Raw genomic sequence first — 22,330 nt, forward strand, 5'->3', positions numbered from 1 at the left:
TCCCACCCTTTCCCACTGCTCGCCCCCATTACTTTTCCTCCCCCTCTTGGAAAGGCAGGGGAGGCTCCGGTCAGTGTTTCCCTGACTTGACTAAGCCCCAAGCAGAGCACCCCACACTCACCCAGAACATACCCAGGCTGGTGCGGGAGTGGGGCTCAGGAGTCGTGGCTTCCTGCGGTCACAGCTCACTTTTCTCTGTCTCCGGGATTGTGTGTCCAGCTCTTCAAAGGGAAGTTTTTCGTGTGCCAGGGTGAGGATACCAGAAACATCACCAATAAGTCGGACTGCGCCGAGGCTAGTTACCGGTGGGTCCGGCACAAGTACAACTTCGACAACCTCGGCCAGGTGAGCCCCAGGCTCAGAGGTGGGGCCGTGGCGAAGGAGCTGGAGGGGGCACAGGGCCATGCTCAATGATACATGCTGACTCCAGTGGAGGTGGGCTCCCACGGAGAGATGCGCCCTTCACATCCTCTGCTGTCTGACCACCAGTGTGTCTCGAAACCCAAACCATCCTGCAGCGCCCCAACAAGGGGGCCTATGTGGTCCCTAGCCCTTCTTAAAGATGAAGAAACAGGCTCAGAGAGGGTAAGGGGCTTGCCCAGGGCCACAGAGCTACATGGCAGAGCAGGAAGCACATGTGACACGGGGGGCAGGCAGCCCTGTGGATGTGAATCTTGTGTAAATCCTGACCCCACCATTGTCAGCTCGATGACCTGGGGCAGCTGAAGTACCAGGGCCTCAGTTTCATTAACTGGTGAATGGAGTCATAACAGAATCTCCTCGAGGTTGCAGTAAGGATGCAATGAGAGGATGTGTATATTTGTTTAACATGGTGGAGGGGACAGGCATATTGTCAAGACAATTCCTTTCCTCACTCCATATTGGCAGAAACAAATGTAGGAAGTGAAGTTGCGGCCAGGCGCGGTGACTCTCACCTGTAATCCCAGCACTTTGGGAAGCTGAGGCCAGTGGATCACCTGAGGTCAGGAATTCAGAACCAGCCTGCCCGACATGGTGAAACCCCGTCTCTACTAAAAATACAAAAATTAGCCTGGTGTGGTGGCGCACGCCTGTAATCCCAGCTACTCGGGAGGCTGAGGCAGGAGAATCGCTTGAACCTGGAAGGTGGAGGTTGCAGTAAGCCAAGATCAGGCCATTGCCCTCCAGCCTGGGCAACAGAGTGAGACTCTGTCTCCAAAAAAAAAAAAAAAAAAAGGGAAGTTACTCACTCAGTTTGTTTCCCAGACTCATGCTGGTTTTGGTTTCTGGTATTTCCAGCGGTTTGTGGGTCCCTTGTCCTACCTGATGGAGGGCAGAGGGTGTGACCATCTCCCAGGGCCCCTCTAGCTGCAGCTCAGCTATGGAGCCCTGAGTTGGAGGGCTCTCCTGGAGCCTGGGGTGTGACTCCAGCTTGACCTCTCAAGGGCTGGGGTACTCTGAGCTGATGCAGGAGGCACTTCGGGGCAGGTGGTAGGTGATTCAGCCACACATCCTACACTTCAAATGCCTCCTTTTCTTCCTCCCCATCAGGCCCTGATGTCCCTGTTCGTCTTGGCCTCCAAGGATGGTTGGGTGGACATCATGTATGATGGGCTGGACGCTGTGGGCGTGGACCAGCAGGTAGGGCTGAGGCGGGCAGGCTCCATCTGTGGGCTCAGGTCACTCAGCAGGGCTGATTCCAGGACAGAGTGAGCAAGGCAGGTTGGCCAAATGCCAGAAAAGAAGCATCACATTTTACAGCAGAGGCTGTTGCTGGTGGCCTGGGGGCCAAATCTGGGCATGTTTTATTGTTCTACAACATGTTTAACATTTTTTGAATTAGTGGTGAACACTTTTAAACTGAATTTTGGCTGTGCACAGTGGCTCACACCTGTAATGCCAGTGCATTGCGAGGTCCAGGCAAGAGGATCTCTTGAGGCCAGAGTTGGAGACCAGCCTGGGCATCATAGCAAGACCCCCGTCTATACAAAAAGTAAAAACAATTAGCCGGGTATGGTGGTATGCATCTGGAGTCCCAGCTGAGGTGGAAGATCCCTTGAGCCCAGGAACTTGAGGCTGCAATAAGCTATGATCGTGCCACTGCACTCCAGCCTGAGCAGTAGAATGAGACCATGTCTCTAAAAAAAGAAAAAACATGGTGCGTTTTACACAAAAGTCCAGATTTGTGCCTACTCAGGAAAAAGTCTGAAGGTCTGGGAACACTGGGCTTGCATTCCCTCAGGGCAGGAGTCAGACAGAACAAAGGGGCAGTTTTTGGATGGAGAATCTACTCTCCCCTTTGCCACAGTCCCCACCCCTCCATACTGCCTCACGTCAAACCCACACCATTCATTTCCATCACCTGTCAGGTTGCAGTACCTATTTGGGTTTGCAGGAACCCAGGCTGTGGGCAGCTTCTAAGACAGCTTGACCTCGGGCTGATGCTTTCGCCTGTCCTTCCTCCTCCCCGCCAGCCCATCATGAACCACAACCCCTGGATGCTGCTGTACTTCATCTCATTCCTGCTCATCGTGGCCTTCTTTGTCCTGAACATGTTTGTGGGTGTGGTGGTGGAGAACTTCCACAAGTGTCGGCAGCACCAGGAGGAAGAGGAGGCCCGGCGGCGAGAGGAGAAGCGTCTGCGAAGACTGGAGAAAAAGAGAAGGAGTAAGGAGAAGCAGATGGCTGGTCGGTAGTCTTTACACCTCTCTCTGGGTCGTGCTTGACCTTGGCCTTGCGACTGCAGGGGGCTGGGTGCTGGGGCCGGGGGCAGGGAGAAGAGGCTCCCACCCCCTTCCTCACCTCCTTCCCCCCAAGAGCATGTCTGCCTTTAGAGCCAGCATGAAGCAGACCACTTCAGCCCCATGGGTAGGGGGAGCTGCCCCCACCTCGGGGACTCCTGGGATCTCAGCATCATCCTCCCCAGATGATGCCAGGTGGGGGTTGACACCCGGTCTCCCCGAGCTTGACTCTCAGAGGAGCCTCACTGGCTGCTCCACTGCCCCATGCCAGCATCCAGAGGCCCAGGTGCCAGTCTTGCCCACCCTAGGATGGGCAGTGAGCATCTCAACCCTGTGCCCGCCTAGTGTCTGCAGCTGCCGAGCAAGGCAGAACTTGTAATGTACAACAGTGTGAGAGAGAACCCAGACACCCCTCCCTCCCCATCTCCAACAAAACTTTCCACCACCATGCATTTTCTTACTCAAACTGAACAAAAACCCAAAACTAAAACAAAAAAAGAAAACTTCCCTTGGCTTGGAGAAGTTCTGGAATAACTTGGGGCCCTGCAGCCCCTTACCGCCTCACTTGTGCTCCCCAGCATCTCTTGGCGTTGGGTGGGTGAAGCCCCATCCATCCCTCCTCATGCCCTTAGGCCACGGGTGGGCTAAACTAAGTGAGACGAGAGACCTGGAAGGATGTGAGAGACGCAGCAGGCGCTCTTTGTTTCTGGGGCATCCCCAGGTGTGTTTGCACCTGCCTCCTTGTCTCCCTGTCTCCCTCTCTCCCGGGCTCCTGTCTGCCTCCGTACCTCTCTCTCTCAGTCACGGCCCACGTCTCTCTAAGTGTCTTTGTGTGTGGGTTTCTCTAAGCCTTTGTGTGTCTGTCTGTGTCTCTCTCTGTTTGGGGTGAGGGTTTCCCATGCTCTCTTCACCTTTTCACAAACCATCTTCCTTCCGCCGATAAGATGCGTGCGGTGGCCTGAGTGTTCCCTTTGGTGTGTTCAAATGTGAGTACCACCAGATGAGTGAGGGGCTGCAGTGCCCCTGCCTCCCCTCTGCCCTCCACTCTATCTACTGCGGCCTGGGAGAGGCACCGAGGGTGGAGGTGGGAGGGGGCCTGTGTTCCCTGTGAACAGTGGGAGCTGCTCCAGGATGTGGGAAGGCGCTGGCCTCTGGGTGGCAATAGGGGGTGCAGTTCTCCATGTCCCCCACCCTCACTATCAGCCCCCCAAGGCCTGCTCGGCTCCGGGTAGGGGTCAGGGCTTGGCTTCCCTGTGGATGTCTGAAGCTGAGCAGGTGCTCTGTCCCTCGAGGCCACGCTCCCACTCCTGCTCCATCCTCCCCACCCCCTCCTCACAGTCAGGCACATGGAATTCTTTTGGCAGGCGGCCCCTGTGGCCCCTGTCTGCCCAGCTGGCTCCCTTTCTGGGGTCTATGGCTGTATCAAGTGCAGCTGAGGCCACAGCGCAGGAGAAGCGGACATCTGTTCTGATGACTGGCCGCCTGCCCCTCCCGGTACCTCCCTGCCCCGTGACCCTGACCCTGTCTAGCCACATTGTTTGTCTTCCTCAAGTGCCCTGTGCCCCCAGCTTCGGGCTGGACATTCAGAGCCAGCCACCCATGCTCAGCACACCCTGGCCATAGGCAGAGCGAGGTCGGAGCTGAGGGGAAGCAGCCCCTGTGGGGCCCTGCCCAGCGCACCTGGTCCAGCCAGTGACCAATGTCGTGTTTCGTTCTTTTAGATCTAATGCTGGACGATGTAATTGCTTCCGGCAGCTCGGCCAGCGCTGCGTCAGGTACTGCGTCTGGGGTGTGGGCTCATTCGCGTGGGGACACGCTCTTCACTCCCTCCCCATGGCTCATTGATTTTCTCCTCTTGGGGTGAAGGGGTGAGGGTCCCTGGGGCCCTCACGAGGGCAGGGGCTGAAGCACTGGGCTCTATGGTACCCCGCAGGCCTGTGCCAACTGGACGGGAGGCGAGGGCCTGATGCCTCTCTGCCAACGCCCCTCGGAGGGCCCACCTTCCTAGCAATGGCTTCCTTGGCCGAGCGCCCCACCTCCCGCCACTCTTCCCTCCTGTGCCTCCTCCCTGGAGCTCACCGGTCGATTATTAGAGCTGCAAATCTCTCCTGTCTCCTTTTGTCTGAGGGGAGACTTTGATCCAAGGGAGCAGGATGAGAGGAGCAGAGAGGGGAAGGATTTGTTTTAAAAATGTAACGATGAATAATTGAACAGACTCATTAATAGTCAAGTGATCTCGGTGGCTGCGTCATCGCTACAAACAGCAGGAATTGGGAATCAAAGGCCTGAGTTGGCCACGAGCTTCTTCCAAAAAACCAAAGATGTGGGAGTGAGCTGGGTCCTTATCTTCAAGAGCTATGTCTCTGGGAAGACCCTCCTGGTCCAGCCCACCCTCCATGGTCCCTCAGTCCCCTGCTCTCCTCTCCCCCACTGGCCCCCAGATGGAGGGACAGAGGCTTCTGGAGTCCGTGACAGGGCTGTGGGGCCTCATCACACCATGTCTCCAGCCAGTGGTTCCCAAGCTGTTCAGCCCCAAGGCCCCCAGTTACCATCTCCTCCAGCAGACCCCACATTTTAGAAGGCTGCCTGTGAAGTTTAGAGCATTTCAATAATGACTTTCTTTCATCACTTTTACTAATCAGAGGCGCATCTAATTGCTAATCACAGCTTCTGAGCTGCAGAAGGTTACACACGAAATGATGGCAAAGAAGGACCATTTAGTCATTAAATTAGTCTGTGGGATCGTAACACAGGCAACTATTGGACTTCTTTCAAGCCTTCTGAAGTATTAGAAAGAACATAAGGACCCCCATGCTGCTGCAGGCTTGGAACTTCAGTCTGGGAACCACACGCTGTGCTTTCTCCACTTCTCCCCTACCTGCCAATCAGGCAGATACTGCCATGGGGATGTTGGGTTGCATGATCTGTGGGGCCTCAGGGACCCGTACAAGGGAGAACCCCTGAGCCTCCATTCAGTAGGTCATCCCTGAGGCCCTCTGCGCTGCGGCCCCACGGTGCTAAGCAGTGGTGTTTGGCATTGAGAGACTATCTCTCTGAGGCTCAGGAGTCTCTGGCTGGTTTGTGACTGGGTTGCCAGGGTCCCCACATCTCTGCATCAGGCTGTCTTGCAAATTCCTGAAGTACTAGGGATTGAGGGGTCGGGGGAGAGGTGGCCTTCAGCTTTTCTCTTATCGGCTCACCTGTTCTGTAGACTGAAATGTGCACACTTCCACATGCACCCCAAAACATCCTAGCACAGGGCTGGCCCACAGAGGCTTTTCCACATGGGGGTTATCCCAGAAATCAACACTTGCAGACTCTCATAGCCCCTAAGACATGACGCGCCCACTCAGTGTAAACACTCTCGTGACCCTTGCACCATACACCCATTCGGGGGATATTCTGCTGGGGTGGACATTCTGCTCCTGGAGTGGACAGACCCTACTCTACCCTGGGGTGGCACATGCAGGCGTGTATACCAGTTACCTTCCCTGGCTGTTGATGAGGACTCAGAGACCCCGAACCATGGCTCAGATCATCCCATATCCCACTTCCCAGGTCCTGGAGTTCTGCATGGCTGTGCCAGAGCTTTTCAGACTTCCATGTACAGCAGAATTACCTGGAAAGCATAAACACAGATTCCTGGGTCCTATCCCAGAGGTTCTTCTACAGTGGTGCAGATGTACTGGTCTACCCACCAGGGAGATGGGGACAGAGTCAAACCCAGTCCAGGGCTGCTGGGAATCAAACACGTGCACCACACTTCCCTGGCCAGTACACCCCTGTGCTGGTGCTGCTCCCAGCAGGAGGGCGAGAGCCAGACCCCAGGTAAAGGCAGAAGAGCAGAGCCTGTGATTACAGGGGAATGGGCCTGGCCAGACACCTGGTTCCAGCCCGGCTTCCCAGATGGAAGGAGGGACCGGGGCTGCTAGGTGATCAGGCTGCCCCACGGGACTGCTAAGCCTCCAACACCAGCTCCACTCTCCTTGGCCACCTGCGGCATTGACCTCCACTCACTCACTCACCCTTTTTCCTTCCACCAGGCCGGGACCCAGTGATCAGGCCTGGCCACGGCAGCTGAAGGTGTGGCCTCTGCCGTGGGGGGCCTGTGTCCTTGGGAGTGACCCCTGTCTTCCCCCTATGCATCGCCACTCCCCTTTGCAAACCCTCCGCCCTGGCTGTGTCTCGGGCTCCCCATAACCCCTACTAACTCACTGTGCCTGTTGCCTTGCAGCCCTCCTGCACCCCTCCTCTCTCCCTGCCCCTAACTGGGGGCCTGGGCCGCCCTAGATGTGCCCTTCCCCCCACTGTCTGACTCTGGTATTTTCTCCACCTAAGGCAACTTATCCTGGTGGGAGGCAGGGAGGTGGGGCCACAGCTACTGACGTGTCAGTGACCACAGGTCCAGGCCCCTCCTGGGCTATGGTTGGAGCTCTTAAAGCAGCAGTCTTGCCCAAGAAATTGCCCAAGACTCCTCCCAGGGGGTTTCTAATTCTTCTCCACACTCGGGTGCTTGCCTGCAGAGCCGAGGTCCAGAGAGCAGCAAAGGGAGGTGGCATCGCCCAGGCCCCAACAGTGGAGGTCTTTGGGCAGACCATCTAGGGGCATCCTCTGGGCTAAAGCCTGAAAGCCTGGTGTCTGCATCCACCTGGCAGCTGGAGAGGGACTTGGGCTGGAAGTTCGGGTCCAGCTCAGTCGTGCCTCGTAGCTAGCTGAATGACTCACTTCTTGCCTGGCTTCATTCTCTCCCTCTGAAAAACAAAGGGGTTTCCTGAGAAGATGCTGATCAGATTGGCCTGTTGCTCTTTGGACCTGTGCTCTAATGGGGGATTTCTGGCCGCCTCAGCACCTGCTGTCTGGGATAGGGGCCAGGGTGGAAGGGCCTTTGTACAGACCCCAGGGGACTGGGACCTGTCTAGAAGCAGATGCCCTGCCTCAATCCTCCTGGTCTGGGCCTCTTGGCGGAGGGTCCTGGCTGAATTTAAGCCCAACCGCCCCTCAGACTCCTAGGGCAAGGCTGGAAGCCAGAGTTGATGGGAGCAGCTGCTCCCTTTGGCCTAGAGCTGCCTACAGAGTCAGGCTGGGGTGACTGGGAGAGGGGGCAACTCTCCCAGGCTCTCCTCCACGTTGTCTCAGCTAATAATGGGGCTAATAAGGAGCCACTTTTTCTAACCTAATTGTATTCAAACATTTTAGTTAATTCTCCATTCATATTTTAGCATAATGGGATCGGGTGCTCTCGGCATTTATGGAGATTAATGCAGAGAAAGCGTTCCAGCTGCTCAGGCAACGCAGGGCGACTAGCGCCCTCTGGTCCTTGTGGTACTGAAGGAAGGACGGAAGAGGCCCGGCCCTCCTGGCCCACCCTCCGCCATCGCAGTGTGGATGACCCCTGGCCTCCCGTCCTCCCCTGCCCCAGGCTCTCCAGCCCCACACTCTTGGGGCTCTGTTCTTGAACAAACAGAGCCACAGTTGGCTGGCCGATCTCTGAACACGGGAAGATGGCCTCATGCACACCTCAGGCACAGCAGAGTGCCAGGGACTGTCTGCCCTGTGGTCATCCACACCTCAAGGCCGATGCTGGAGAGTGGCCGGGTGGGCCCCAAGCATGGCAGCCCACGGGGCTGGACGTGCAGTTCTTGGGTGCTCTTCTTCCTTCAGCCTCGGGTGGGGGCCTACCCCAGGCCGTTCCTTGCCTCAGTTTACCTTTCTGTTCAATGGTCCTATGCATGGGAAAGGACAGTTACATCTGAGCTGGCCTGGGCCCAAAGCTTCCTGCTGCCCCTGGGCCAGTGACCCCCTGGCTCAGGCCTCAGAGGCCGCAGCCCTTGCTGACTGGCTTTCCCCTAGACCTCCTGAGAGGGGGAAGGGCTGTCTGGGACCTGCGGCTGCCACACACCTCCCTGTGAGGAGCCTCTTCCTTCTTTGTGGCTTCATGGGAGACCACTCTGTCAACCTCCTCCCGAGAACACGTGCCCCAACTTGGCCCGGGCCTTCCTCAGCACCTGGAAGAGGGCCCCGAAATCTCCTGCCCCAGATTTATTCTGCCTCCTTGGCAGCCCAACCTGGCTCTATGATTTTCATAACTAAGTGGTTCACTAATTACAAGAGAAATATTATGCCTCTGACAGATCTCAGACAGTGCCTCCAACCCAGCCTGCAGTCTAGGGCTGCCCAAACACCCAGGAGCAGGCTGGGTAGTGCCTCATTAGAAACTGGGTGAGTCCGACAGGTGGGGCCCTCCCAGCTTGAGTCTGGGACGGAGCAGAGTCCCAAGGCCTCCCCTCTGCCCTTGCTGACATGAGGGTGCAGGAGGCCCTGGCCCTGCCCTCTGGAGGCCCTCTGGGTGGGTCAGCGCAGCCAGCCAAGAAGATATCCAATTTTCATTCTCCGGTTTTATCTCCCAATCCCAGCTCTGTGTAATCTCCTTTGCTCCCCTGAGGAGCTGAGCTTGGTGAAGGAGCAAAAGCCTTTGCCTCCCCATTGATGGAGCGTCCTCTGAGCCCGAGGAGACCAGTTGTTTTTCATCGTATTGATCTGGCCTCACTGCAGAACACCGAGTCAAGGGTGTTCTGAGGGGCTGGTGGATTTTGGAGGCTGCCTAGGGGAGGGGGCTCACCTGGTGTCTAATGAAGGTGGGGAGCTCTGCATGTCCTGATCCATCCCGCCCTCAACTGCAGCCAGTACAGCCGATGCTTGGAGGGGGGCACGCCCAGGCGGCCGCCCCCACCAAGGGGCAGTGTGGGGAGGGCGAGGATGGTGATGACTCTGGAATGTTTCAGCTCTGGCGTTAGAGGCTGGTGGCTGTGAGGGACTGGGGGTGGAGGGGTGCAGGGGGCAGGGGCCTGATGCTTGCTCTGCTCTTCCGCCCCGCCCCCTCAGAAGCCCAGTGCAAACCTTACTACTCGGATTACTCCCGCTTCCGGCTCCTCGTCCACCACTTGTGCACCAGCCACTACCTGGATCTCTTCATCACAGGTGTCATCGGGCTGAACGTGGTCACCATGGCCATGGAGCACTACCAGCAGCCCCAGGTAGGAGCGAGTGGGCCAGCCATCTGCCCCCTTCCACCCCCACCCCGCCTCCAGCTGCAGAACCTCTGGGCAAGGTTAACCCAGCCTGACCCAGGGTACCTCTGTGCCAGGCAAGTGCTGGGCATGTTACATGGGTTCCTCCTGTACCTCTTGGAGGTGGGTATCATCTTTGTTTTATAGATGAGGACGCTGAGGCTCAGAGATGTTAGTTGATATGGCCAAGGTCACACAGAAAGGGAGTGGAGGACCTGGTTTCTTCACTCAGTAAATATTGAGTGTCTACTAACAGCCACGCCCTGGATCTGATGCCTGCCTTTCTGGAGTTGAGAGTCTAGTGAATGTCCAGCTCCCAATTTCACCTGTGACCTTGCCGCTTCTCCAATCAGCCTCCCTTGGCTGCCCTCCAGCCCTCAGTTTCTCCATCTGTCCAATGAGGGGGTTGAATCTGTAATGCACAAGGCCCCTTCCAGTCCTGGCATCCTGTGCCATCTAGTACATTCTCATGTGATCTCCTCACCATCTCCCAAGGAGAAAGATACTTTAGCATAAGGTTGATTCATTCATGTGAAGTACCCTATTCCCCTCTGGGGTGGTGGCTAATGGCCAGCCATCATGGTGGGAACAGGGAAGACAGGGCTCCTTAGAGTCCCCTGCTTCTCAGACCTGGGCAGTGTGATGGGGGGGTGGTGAAGCAGGCCCTAGCCCTGGGCCTTAAGGGACCCTGCATCTTGCCCCCATCCCTGCCAGATTCTGGATGAGGCTCTGAAGATCTGCAACTACATCTTCACTGTCATCTTTGTCTTGGAATCAGTTTTCAAACTTGTGGCCTTTGGTTTCCGTCGGTTCTTCCAGGACAGGTAATGGAGAAGGGGGGCGGGGGCTTGGGTGGAGGTAGAAAGGGATGAGTCTCTTGGGGAAATACCCAGGAAGACCTAGTGTCTAAAGACCTTTCTTAACTCCTGAGGTCCAGCCCCCACCCTATGGCTGATGTAGGGGACTAGGGACCATCCAGGACCAGGAGATGGGAAGGAATGGAGAGAATTTGACAAGACAGGGCCTGGGGGATGCTGGCAGCTAGAAATCAGTGTGACCTAGCCTGGGGCTTAAGAGCACAGAGCCTGGAGCCAGACTGCCTGAACTGGATTTGAATTCCGGTTTCACTACTTAGTAGCTGGTGGCCTTGGGTAAGTTACTTAACTGCTCTGTGCCTCAGTTTCCTCATTTGTAAAATGTATCTACATCACAGAGTTGTGAGATTATGAATTTCTCTTTGGTTTTGAGGGTTTATTTGTTTGTTTTTGGAGACAGAGTCTTGCTCTGATGTGCAGGCTGGAGTGTAGCAGCTCAGTCTTGGCTCACTGCAGCCTTGACCTCCTGGGCTCAGGCTGTCCTTTCACCTCAGTCTCCCTAGCAGCTGGGACTACAGGCACCCACTGCACACCCAGCTAATTCTTTTTTTTTTTTTTTCAGTAGAGACAGGGTCTCACTATTTTGCCCAGGCTGTTCTCAAACTCCTGAGCTCAAGTGAAGGTCCCGCCTCAGCCTCCCAAAGTGCTGAGATTACAGGTGTGAGTTCCTATTTGTAAAGCCCTTAAAAATGCCTGGTGCATAGTAAATACCATATAAGTGCTAAATAAAAAAAACAAATGAATACAAATGAAAAGCAGAAGCCTTGGAGCTAAAGTCCTAGTCCCACTCATGCCACCAGTTGGCTGTGTGGCCTTAGATAAGCCACGCCTCTTTTCTGTAGGATGGGAGGCTGGACCCACTGACGTCTGCCCTCCTTTCCAGCCTGTCTTTCTGTGCCACAACTGCCCCCTCCTGCAGGACCCCCCTCCCCCCACTCAGGGAGCTGTGTCCTGGGCTTTCCAGGTGGAACCAGCTGGATCTGGCCATTGTGCTGCTGTCCATCATGGGCATCACATTGGAGGAGATCGAGGTCAACGCCTCGCTGCCCATCAACCCCACCATCATCCGCATCATGAGGGTGCTGCGCATTGCCCGAGGTTGGTGCCCAGCTGCCTGCCCACGCACCTGCCCCCGCAGGGTGACCAGCCCAGAGAGAGAGAGAGCAAGGGTCAGCTTTGTGGCTGGTCAAGGCCTGGGTGTCTGTGGGTTCCCATGGGTCTTTCTCCTAGCCTGTGCCAAGGGAGGCTGGGGACAGGGCTGAGGGTGGGGATGCAGCCTGGCTGGCCCAGGGATGGCCATCCCGGCAGTCCCAGCCCAGGCCTGGCACTGGATCTGCCAGCTGTCTGGCCAGGAACCCAAAGGGGCCAGCTCGTGACATTGTCCTGTTCTGCAGTGCTGAAGCTGCTGAAGATGGCTGTGGGCATGCGGGCGCTGCTGGACACGGTGATGCAGGCCCTGCCCCAGGTAGCCGGAAGGTGGGGGGCCTCTAGGGAGGGGAGGTGCTCTCCAGAGGGGCAGGGGCTCGGGGAAGCTGACTGGGAGACCCAGTGGCATCGTTTCTATTTCTTCTCCTCTTTTCCAGGTGGGGAACCTGGGACTTCTCTTCATGTTGTTGTTTTTCATCTTTGCAGCTCTGGGCGTGGAGCTCTTTGGAGACCTGGGTGAGTTGGAGTAGGAAAGGGTGGAGGAGCCAGGGCTGGAGACCAAGAGGCTCCTGGACTAACATGAGCCCCTCCCCCCCTCCCCAGAGTGTGACGAGACACACCCCTGTGAGGGCCTGGGCCGGCATGCCACCTTTCGGAACTTTGGCATGGCCTTCCTAACCCTCTTCCGAGTCTCCACAGGTGACAACTGGAATGGCATTATGAAGGTAAGCGCCCAGGGCTGGCCCAGGCTCCAGGGAGGCAGCCCCACTTCCTGAGCTAGGATTCCTTGGGAAGATGAACTGGCCGCAAATGAAAGCATGTGAACTTCTCTCCCCCATGCCAGAACACTCTGGAGCTCCCTCTCCCAGGAACATGCCCTGCCTCACACTTCCCCAGGCAGCATCTAATGCTCCTCCGCCCCCGAACACTCCTCCTCCTCCTCCCCTTCCTTCCCCTCCTCCAATGCTCTGTGATACCGGTAACTGCTTCTCCACAACAGCTCCACCCACTGCCCTCCCCAGCCTTACCCTTCTATCCCGCCTGCACCAGGACACCCTCCGGGACTGTGACCAGGAGTCCACCTGCTACAACACGGTCATCTCGCCCATCTACTTTGTGTCCTTCGTGCTGACGGCCCAGTTCGTGCTGGTCAATGTGGTGATCGCCGTGCTGATGAAGCATCTGGAGGAGAGCAACAAGGAGGCCAAGGAGGAGGCCGAGCTGGAGGCCGAGCTGGAGCTGGAGATGAAGACCCTCAGTCCCCAGCCCCACTCACCGATGGGGAGTCCCTTCCTCTGGCCTGGGGTTGAGGGCCCCGACAGCCCCGACAGCCCCAAGCCCGGGGCCCTGCACCCGGCGGCCCATGCGAGATCAGCCTCCCACTTCTCCCTGGAGCACCCCACGGTGAGCTGACACCCACCCCTGCCATGAGAGGAGCTGGGGCAGGAGAAGGGTGTGGAGGGTGGTGGTCAGGAGCCGAGCAGGCAGCGCACACACCCTAGGGCTCCTCCTGGAGCCTCCTGCCCTCCTTCCTGGATGCTGAGCGAGAAGGTCCCACTTCCCCAGGGACCGTGGCCTACACTCACCCCACAGGGCCACCCCGGCAGGCGGGCCAGCTTAGCCATGCCCTGCTCCTCCAGCCTGGTCTGGCCTCTCCTTCCTGACTCATAGGTTCAAGGCTAAGCTTTCTGTTTCCTTCCTGTTTCTTTCTTACCCTTGCCCAACTGCCAAATCTCTTTCCTACCCACCCTTTAACCTGCCTGGTTCTCTTCCATCTCTCCATCCTTTTATCTTCTCTTTCCTCGTCTCTCTCTTTCTCTCCCTGTGTGGGCTCTGCTCATCTTCCATCTCCCTCTCTCCTTCCTCCCTGCACCTTCCCTCTTCCCCACACCTCCTCTTTGTCTCTGTTGCTGTGTGTGTGTGCGTGTGTGCATGTGTGTTGTGTGGGTCTCACCTCTTTCTTCTCCTGTGTCTCTGTCAATCCCCTTCCATGACACTTCCCATCACTGCCCTCTGACCCCCGCTCCCCTGCCTCTCCGGCTCCCCTTACGGGCTGGCTCCCCAGGACAGGCAGCTGTTTGACACCATATCCCTGCTGATCCAGGGCTCCCTGGAGTGGGAGCTGAAGCTGATGGACGAGCTGGCAGGCCCAGGGGGCCAGCCCTCTGCCTTCCCTTCTGCCCCCAGCCTGGGCGGCTCCAATCCACAGGTTACTGTGCCCCTGTGCTGTGCCCTCTCCCTTGACCATGCTGGGCTGTGCCACGCTGTGCCATGCTTCTGGGGAAGCTGGGGGTGTTGCCTGCCCACTGGGTATCTGTAGAAAGTGCAGCCTCAGGGCCTCAGTTGAGTGCGGGAGCCAGTCAGGGGGTCTTCTATGCTGAAATCACCTCCAGAAAAGAGCTGGAAGGCAGGGCTGTTGAGATTGCCCCTCTGATGAGAAGGGTGGGTGGAGGAGGGGCTTGGTAGGGGAGAGGGGATTTGTAAAAATCTGGAAGATAAAAGGGGGATGGGGCAGAAGATAAGTAGCAGTGAGACCTTAGCGGGTGGAGGGGAGGAGTTGTCAGTCCAGGGAGAAGGGCCTCTGGGGACAGTGTAGGTGGCCAGGCAGTCCACTGCCAGGCTGCAGCCTGTCTCTGCTCTGGAGTTTAGCACCTACTTGCCAGTCCTCAGTTTGGTGGCTTTTTAAGTCGTAGAGCCCACCGGGCATGATGAGTGCTGTCAGGAGCCACTGATGTCTGTCCTGAGAGAGAGAGAAGGCTCCAACTGGGAGTGGGTATTGAGGCCTTGGTGTGAAATAGGACTTGGCTTCCTGCCCAAGCCCAGCCCCTTCCCGCAGTGCCACAGGGCCCTTTCCCCCAGTCCCATCCAATGCCAGGTCTTTTGCTTTCTGGACTGCTCCTGCCCTCCTCCCCTCCCCTTGACCCCTACTACCACCCAATACCACGTGACAGAGGGCCCCACCCTCCCTCCACCTAGGTCAGAGGCTGCAGAGACAGGTGTCAGTGGGAGATAGAAAAACCAAGTCCTCCAGAGGCCCTTCTGAGTGGTGGGGCAGGGAGGTTCTTAGGAAGCCTTTAGCCTGATCCAAAAAAAATGGACAGTGATCCTCACGTGGGAAGGGACCTTGCCTCTTGTTGGGATTCAGTCTCAGATCTGGCACTGACCTAGAATGATCAGTGGGCAAGTGAGTCCCTTTCTAAGGCCTCCCCTTCCTGAAAGAGGCTCACAGGGGAAGGTTGAGGGAGAAGAGAACACAATGGGAAGGTGATCAGGGCAGTCCAGTCCTCCGACGAGGAGGGAGGGAGGGAGGACCGACGGTCCCCTAGCATCCTGTGGGCACCAAGGCACCACCCGGGTCCCAGGTGAGCCAGCCAGATGGTGTGGCAACCCACCCGAGTGTGCCCACTTCAGGCTGACGGGGGCAGATCACCTCCCAGAGCCCAAGTTGGAGGGGAGGGTGGGCGGGTTGCAGGCAGGCAGAGGAGAGCCCGTGAGGGGAGAAGCCAGAATCTGAGGGCAGGCCAAGTCCTGCCAGGCTTTTGGAAGCTGAGAGAATAGGCAGAAAACAGCCGTCAGATTGGTGGCATTGTCCCTGGCGCCCCCCATGCCGCTCTGTCTGTGCCGAGAGGAGAGACAGTGCTTTGCTGGCCTTTCTTCATTTTTTTTTTTTTTTTTTTGGTATCATCTTTTTGTGAGTCTAAAGCCCTCGGCCCTCCCGCTCCCTCCCTGGGTGGTGGTAGTGTGGGAGGGGCTGGGAAGGCTTCTGGGGTATCTTTAGAATGCGTTTCTGTGTCTCCTCGCTTTGTCAGTGTTTGCTCTGGCTCTTCGGTGCCTGCCGCAGCCTCTCTGATCAGAGCAGGGGGTTGAAGTGGGTGCGGGGAGGCACTGTCAGCGTGTCTGGGGAAAGGGTGGGGAGAGAGAAGGGATGCCTTTTCTCCCCGTCGTGCTTCGTGAAAAGGGGGAAGTGGGGACTGAGAGCGAGCGAGCGCGTGCGCGCGCGCGCGTGCGCTGTCCTGGTTTCTCATGCCTGATCATCTCTCTCCCTGTCTAGATCCCTCTAGCTGAGATGGAGGCTCTGTCTCTGACGTCAGAGATTGTGTCTGAACCGTCCTGCTCTCTAGCTCTGACGGATGACTCTTTGCCTGATGACACGCACACACTCTTACTTAGTGCCCCGGAGAGCAATGTACATACATGCTGCCCTCACTGCTCCCGGCCACCCCCGGGGCTGGGCTGGCTGCAGGGCTCCAGATCGGCCAGGGAAAGGTCCTAGCCGCCTGCTCTCGGTTTGCCCCAGGCTCCGCCCAGAGACATCCACCCAGGTGCCCCAGGCTTTGCTGGCATGAGGTCTTCAGGTCTCCCACTGGGGACAAAGAGATTAGATGAGATTAAATTGGTGCCTTGCCCTGAAGGGTATAGGGGCAGCCATTATGAAAAGGTGAATCCAGACACCCAGGAATGCCACAGCCCAAAACAGAGGTGGCATCAGAGTCAGTCTATGAATTTGGAGCCCTGTGCAAGCCAGCCCTCCCTGTCCCTGCCCCTTCTCCCCACCCCTCAAAACATGAGACCTCCACACCTCGCAGTGGGTGAGAGCCACATCTCTGCCACCCCCCCACCATGCCCTTCTTCACCCGGGGCACTGTCCCTGTCTTCTCCGTCTCCTCCGTCGCTGTCCCTGCGTGTCCCTGCGTCTTCACCAAACTCAGTGGGGTGGGAGGGGCTTCTCTGTGCTCTGACAACTTCCCTCCCTTTCCCTCCTCCAGCTCCCGTGAGCAGCCCCCTCCTCTTGACTGTTCCCCTCCTGTTGTCAGAGGAGGGTCCAGATGGGGCAGGGCCTGGACCACCGGCTGGGGGGGGTCTCTAGGGGTCTTGGGTGGTTGGCAGAAGTGGAACCTGGGGTTGAGAGGGGAAGTAAAGTAAGATTGTCCTCCAACTTAGCCATCCTCAAGCCTGCTGGGGCTACTTAACTGGCTGGGCCTGCATGGGGACAGGACCCCTACAGCCCCCCGGAGAACAAGGAGTGAGGGGTTCAGGGGGAAGGGGGTCACAGGGTGATGGAGAAACCTCTTGAGAGCAAACCTAGGCTCCCTCCTGCTGGGGCCCAAGGCTGAGTACCTCCCTTCTCTGAACCAGAGCAAAACCCTACTCCCACCCCAAGTCTGTCCACTAAGGCAGCAGCTGAATTTGGCCTCCACCTCCACCTGCCAGAGTAATCATATGGTTAAAGTGGAGGTCAGGGAACCGGCTGTGACATACCCCTGGTGGTCATCTGCATTCAACCCACGTGAACCCAACCAAGGGCCTGTGCTGGGACCTGGGGCTGCTGTAAGAAGTGGATTAACAGTCTGCAACCTGCAAGCACTCCCGAGCTGTCTGGTCCCCAGCTCCCTGGGAGGGTCCTTTCCCCCTCACCTCCTCTGACAGCACAGGGGCTGCTGTTTGCTTTTTTTTTTTCTGAGACAGGGTCTCACTCTGTTGCCTAGACTGGCGTGCAGTGATGCAATCCCAGCTCACTGCAGCTCTGACCTCCTGGGCTTAAGCAATCCGCCCACCTCAGCCTCCCAAGTAGCTGGGTTTACAGGTGCCACGCGACCAATCGAGCTAAATTTTTTGTCTGTTGGTGTTTTTTGTTTTTTTTTTTTGCAGAAATGAGGTTTTGCCATGTTACCCAGGCTGGTCTCAAACTCCTGAGCTCAAGCCGTCCGCCTACCTTGGCCTCCCAAAGTGCTGGGATTACAGGCATGAGCCAGCAGCCACTGCACCCAGCCTGCTGTTAGCTTTTAATCCTCCCCTGGGCTGCTCTGAGTCAGGGCCCTGACCCATCCCTGTGGACACCAAGGCTCCCATCAGACCCTCTAAATGGGGCTTTTAGAATGAGCTAGTGAACCACCTTTTAGGCTGGGGGCTGGGGGCTGCTCTCCCCTCTCTGGATACCTCCTCACCCCTCTGCCACCACAGTGGGAGCTTACAGGTGTGCAGTTTTGCAGGGGGTGGGGGGCAGGGCCTGCAGGCTCTCCCAGTGCCCAGTCCCCCTCCTACCTGCTTCCTCCCTGCTTGTGGAGGGCTCATCCATGTGTCTGCCCCTCTCCCCAGCCACGCTCATACCCATCTCTACCTTGTCCTGGGAGGGCACAGGGGTGAAGGCTGGGGGGTGGGGGGCTGCTGCTTTCTATTGTCAGCTCTGCCTCAGTTGCCAAACCCAGACATGCCCTCTTCCTCCACCTCCCACCTCCCTGTTCCTTTTACAGATGCAGCCCCACCGCACGGAGCTGCCAGGACCAGACTTATTGACTGTGCGGAAGTCTGGGGTCAGCCGAACTCACTCGCTGCCCAATGACAGCTACATGTGTCGGCACGGGAGCACTGCGGAGGGGTCCCTGGGACACAGGGGCTGGGGGCTCCCTAAAGCTCAGTCAGGTATCAGGGCTGGTGCAGGCCAATTTGACTTACACAGGGAGACTCCATCCTGGGGATCTGAGGGGATTGGGGACTGGGGTAGCCAAAGAGGTCTCTCTGACCGTAGGGGAGCTTCCAGCCCGGGGGTTGTGGCTTTCAGTCCAGGGGGTAAGGGTAGAGGCCCTGATGAGGGGGAGAAAGTGTAAGGGAGGGCTCAGCTGGGAGCCTGCTCCCCTGAACCCTCCAGCTCCATCTTCTCCCCTCACTCTTCCCTTCTTCCCTCTCTCCACAGGCTCCGTCTTGTCCGTTCACTCCCAGCCAGCAGACACCAGCTACATCCTGCAGCTTCCCAAAGATGCACCTCATCTGCTGCAGCCCCACAGTACCACCACCTGGGGCACCATCCCCAAACTGCCCCCACCAGGACGTTCCCCTTTGGCCCAGAGGCCACTCAGGCGCCAGGTGAGCGGATGTGGAGAGGCAGGCACAGGCCTGGGGGCTGGAGCCTCTGCTGGGAATCCCAGGCTGCTGGTGATGACCCAGGCTGACACTTTCATTCTCCCAGAAAACATGTATTTAGTGCCAGTGATGTACCAGGCTCAGTTGCAGATACTGGGCAAAGCAGAAGTGGTGTGTGCCTTCTTGAAATTTGCACCCCGTTCCTTGTTCCATTGAGGAGGCCTGGAGACCAGAGTGGGTAATGCTTGCCCAGGGTCACACCTATCTGGTCGAAGGTAGAACCCAGGGTCATGTCTATCTAGTGGAGGTAGAACCCAGGTCTCTGGACTTTGCTTCCTCACCAACCACAGCTGCCTCCCAATTCTTCTCCACACTTTGAACTGATCTGAGGGGCACAAGGCAAGTTTTAAATGTCTTCATTTTTGGCCAAGCCTGGGGCCCACCTTCCAGAGCCCACGTTCTAAGGCACAGAGCTCGGCCACACGTAGCCAGGTGAGGCTCGTCTGCTCCACCGGTGACAAGGCCACAGCCCATGTCCTGTGTGCATCCTGAGGCATGAGTATGGACACATGAGAATCTCAATCCCACATGCTTGGGGGAGCAGGTACAGTCCTTATCCATTTTACAAATAGTCACTGAGCAGCCTCTGTGTGCCAAGCACCGGAGACACAGCGCCTGCCCCCTGGAGCTCACAGTCTAATAGCGGAGATGTACTTGCCATCAGATCACAGTTCAGGTCACAGCTGCCAGATGCCCACGTGTGGGGGGCAGCAGGGACACAGAAGAGGAAGGGGTCAGTTTCACTTGGGGACGGAGACTGTCACACACTGTGTCACAGGGCACCTGAGTCCGTAAAGTCGAGGGATTCTTGCCAATCAGGAAGGGCATTCAGAGCCAAAGGGGAAGCATACACAGAGGAGGGGGGCGTGAAGGAGCCAGCTCAGCGAGCAGAGAGGGCCTGGCTTCTCTCATATCCCCGGAGTCAGGAGCTGCAGAGGGAGCTGTCCGCGCAGGCTTGGGGGATACCAGGGCTTGGGGGAGGGAAGATGGGTTTTAGCGGGGAGAGGAGGCATGGTGGGCTGCAGAGGTCAGGCTGCAATGACCCGTATCTCCTAGTCAGAGCAGCTACCAGGACTTCTGCTTAGGGTGGTTCTACTGTACATGGTGGTGGTGGGCAGGGGGCACAGCCAGCTTGACAGGAGGGACAGTCCATGTTGGAGAGGAAGCACTGGACTGAGCCCTACCCCACCCCATACAGGCAGCAATCAGGACGGACTCCTTGGACATTCAGGGCCTGGGCAGCCGGGAAGACCTGCTGGCAGAGGTGAGTGGGCCCTCCCCGCCCCTGGCTCGGGCCTACTCTTTCTGGGGCCAGTCAAGCACCCAGGCACGGCAGCACTCCCACAGCCGCAGCAAGATCTCGAAGCACATGCCCCTGCCAGCCCTTCGCCCAAGCCCAGAACCCAGCTGGGACCAGGGCCCTCCGGAGACCAGAAGCAGCTTAGAGTTGGACACGGAGCTGAGTTGGATTTCAGGAGACCTCCTGCCCCCCGGTGGCCAGGAGGAGCCCCCATCCCCACGGGACCTGAAGAAGTGCTACAGCGTGGAGGCCCAGAGCTGCCAGCGCCGGCCTGTGTCCTGGCTGGATGAGCAGAGGAGACACTCCATCGCCGTCAGCTGCCTGGACAGCGGCTCCCAACCCCGCCTGGGCACAGACCCCTCTAACCTTGGGGGCCAGCCTCTTGGGGGGCCTGGGAGCCGACCCAAGAAAAAACTCAGCCCGCCCAGTATCTCCATAGACCCCCCTGAGAGCCAGGGCCCTCGGCCCCCACCCAGCCCTGGCGTCTGCCTCCGGAGGAGGGCTCCATCCAGCGACTCCAAGGATCCCTTGGCCTCCGGTCCCCCCGACAGCATGGCTGCCTCACCCTCCCCAAAGAAAGATGTGCTGAGTCTCTCCGGTTTATCCTCTGACCCAGCAGACCTGGACCCCTGATCCTGCCCCACTTTCCCACTCACCTTTCTCCACTGGGTGCCAAGTCCTAGCTCCTCCTCCTGGGCTATATTCCTGACAAAAGTTCCATATAGACACCAAGGAGGCAGAGGCGCTCCTCCCTGCCTCAGTGGCTCTGGGTACCTGCAAGCAGAACTTCCAAAGAGAGTTAAAAGCAGCAGCCCTGGCAACCCTGGCTCCAGGCAGAAGGAGAGGCCCGGAGCAGCTGAGGTTCCCGACACCAGGAGCTGTTGGGAGAAAGCAATACGTTTGTGCAGAATCTCTATGTATATTCTATTTTATTAAATTAATTGAATCTAGTATATGCGGGATGTACGACATTTTGTGACTGAAGAGATTTGTTTCCTTCTACTTTTATGTGTCTCAGAATATTTTTGAGGCGAAGGCGTCTGTCTCTTGGCTATTTTAACCTAAAATAACAGTCTAGTTATATTCCCTCTTCTTGCAAAGCACAAGCTGGGCCCGAGAGCGCGTGGCAGCCCCGACGGCGGCCCATCTTCAGCGGAGAGCGAGAACCATTTTGGAAACTGTAATGTAACTTATTTTCTCCTTCAACCTCGTCATCATTTTCTGTAGGGAAAAAAAAAGAAAAAGAAAAAATGAGATTTTACAAATGAAATGGAACCTTTTTATATATACATACATACATACATATATATATATATATATAAAATAAAGTAATTTTCCTAAATAAAAAGCTAATCACGGTCCAGAGTAAAAGCAAAAGGGATGAGAGCTAGGCATGTCCAGATGGCATTGAAGAGAGAGATCCTGGAGATGGGGAGTGGGCGGCGGGGAGGGAAGGTTCAGGGCTGCCTCTTTGTGTGCGTATGAGTGTGTGTGTGTGACAGAGAGAGAACCTGAACACCTTGCTCTGGAGGGCTGCAACCTCTAGCCTGCCCTCCCCAGCCTCGAAGGAGAGGAGAAGCCCCCAGCCTCTGGGGAGGCAGGGTCTCCTCTGCTGTTCTCAAAGCTTTACTGCTTCCTCTAGCTAGGCAGCTCAGTGAATGGGAGTAATTCCAGATTAACTCTTATTTCTGCTGACAGCTATCAGCCGCACAGTGAAAGCTGGAAATTGGCATAATGAAGCTGTTTGGTTAATGGGGCCGACTGAGGCTGGGGGAGGCTGCCTCAGAGCTGCAGATCTGGAGCTGCGGGGTGGTGGGGGAGGGGGAAGTGTTTCTGGGCTTTCCTTCCTGAAGCTTCAGCACGGATTTGCCACACTTCTGGCTGGATGCTTCACCTGAGCTGTCTGGACTTCAGCCTCCTGCCTTGGGGGTGGACTCAGCTGACCGGCATTACAGGCACTGTCTGATGGGGGCCTCGGCCACCTGCCCCCAGTGGAATTAAGCTGTATAAACAGAGTGGGCTGCCCCTCCAGAGGATGTGGGTCCAGGGCTGGGCGTCCAGAGGCAACCTCCTGGTGGAAGTGGTAGGGTCAGAGGCCAGGCTGCTGAGTGGGGAGCTGGCCCCCTGGGCAGTGCTAACACATGCTGCTGCCTGCCCAGGGAGAGCTGGTGGAGGAGGGAGGTGTGAAGGTGGCCAGGGGCAGGGAGGCAGGAAGAGGGGGAGTGGCATGGCCCAGGCCACCTGTCTGGTGCTACTGCAGACAATATTCTCTTGTCTGAAATCTTGGTGCCAAGAGGTGGTGAG

The 22,330-nt window shown here is 57.2% G+C and overlaps 1 protein-coding gene across 19 annotated transcripts in view; it reads left to right on the forward strand.

Annotated features, from left to right (window-relative positions):
• Nucleotides 1-21,374, forward strand: part of CACNA1G (calcium voltage-gated channel subunit alpha1 G) — a 66,505-nt gene extending 45,131 nt beyond the window's left edge. For 4 of the 19 annotated variants that reach the window (XM_064367531.1, XM_064367533.1, XM_012463548.2 and 1 more), the window contains 13 exons: nt 220-345; nt 1,531-1,620; nt 2,454-2,646; nt 9,603-9,754; nt 10,502-10,611; nt 11,627-11,760; nt 12,057-12,127; nt 12,246-12,324; nt 12,412-12,533; nt 12,859-13,212; nt 18,060-18,228; nt 18,500-18,669; nt 19,925-21,374. In XM_064367531.1, the coding sequence (XP_064223601.1) occupies nt 220-345; nt 1,531-1,620; nt 2,454-2,646; nt 9,603-9,754; nt 10,502-10,611; nt 11,627-11,760; nt 12,057-12,127; nt 12,246-12,324; nt 12,412-12,533; nt 12,859-13,212; nt 18,060-18,228; nt 18,500-18,669; nt 19,925-20,659 (2,505 nt within the window). In that variant the 3' untranslated portion in view covers nt 20,660-21,374. Of the gene's footprint in view, nt 1-219; nt 346-1,530; nt 1,621-2,453; nt 2,668-4,441; nt 4,496-9,602; nt 9,755-10,501; nt 10,612-11,626; nt 11,761-12,056; nt 12,128-12,245; nt 12,325-12,411; nt 12,534-12,858; nt 13,213-13,873; nt 14,018-15,859; nt 15,995-18,059; nt 18,229-18,499; nt 18,670-19,924 lie in introns of all 19 variants that reach the window. The other 15 variants (XM_012463545.2, XM_064367532.1, XM_012463549.2 and 12 more) reach the window with 8 other exon arrangements.
• Nucleotides 21,375-22,330: the final 956 nt, after the last annotated feature.

This window comes from Aotus nancymaae, unplaced genomic scaffold, assembly GCF_030222135.1.
Source record: "Aotus nancymaae isolate 86718 unplaced genomic scaffold, 86718_ANA_hifiasm-v0.15.2.pri h1tg000072l, whole genome shotgun sequence".
Classification (NCBI taxonomy): Eukaryota; Metazoa; Chordata; class Mammalia; order Primates; family Aotidae; genus Aotus; species Aotus nancymaae.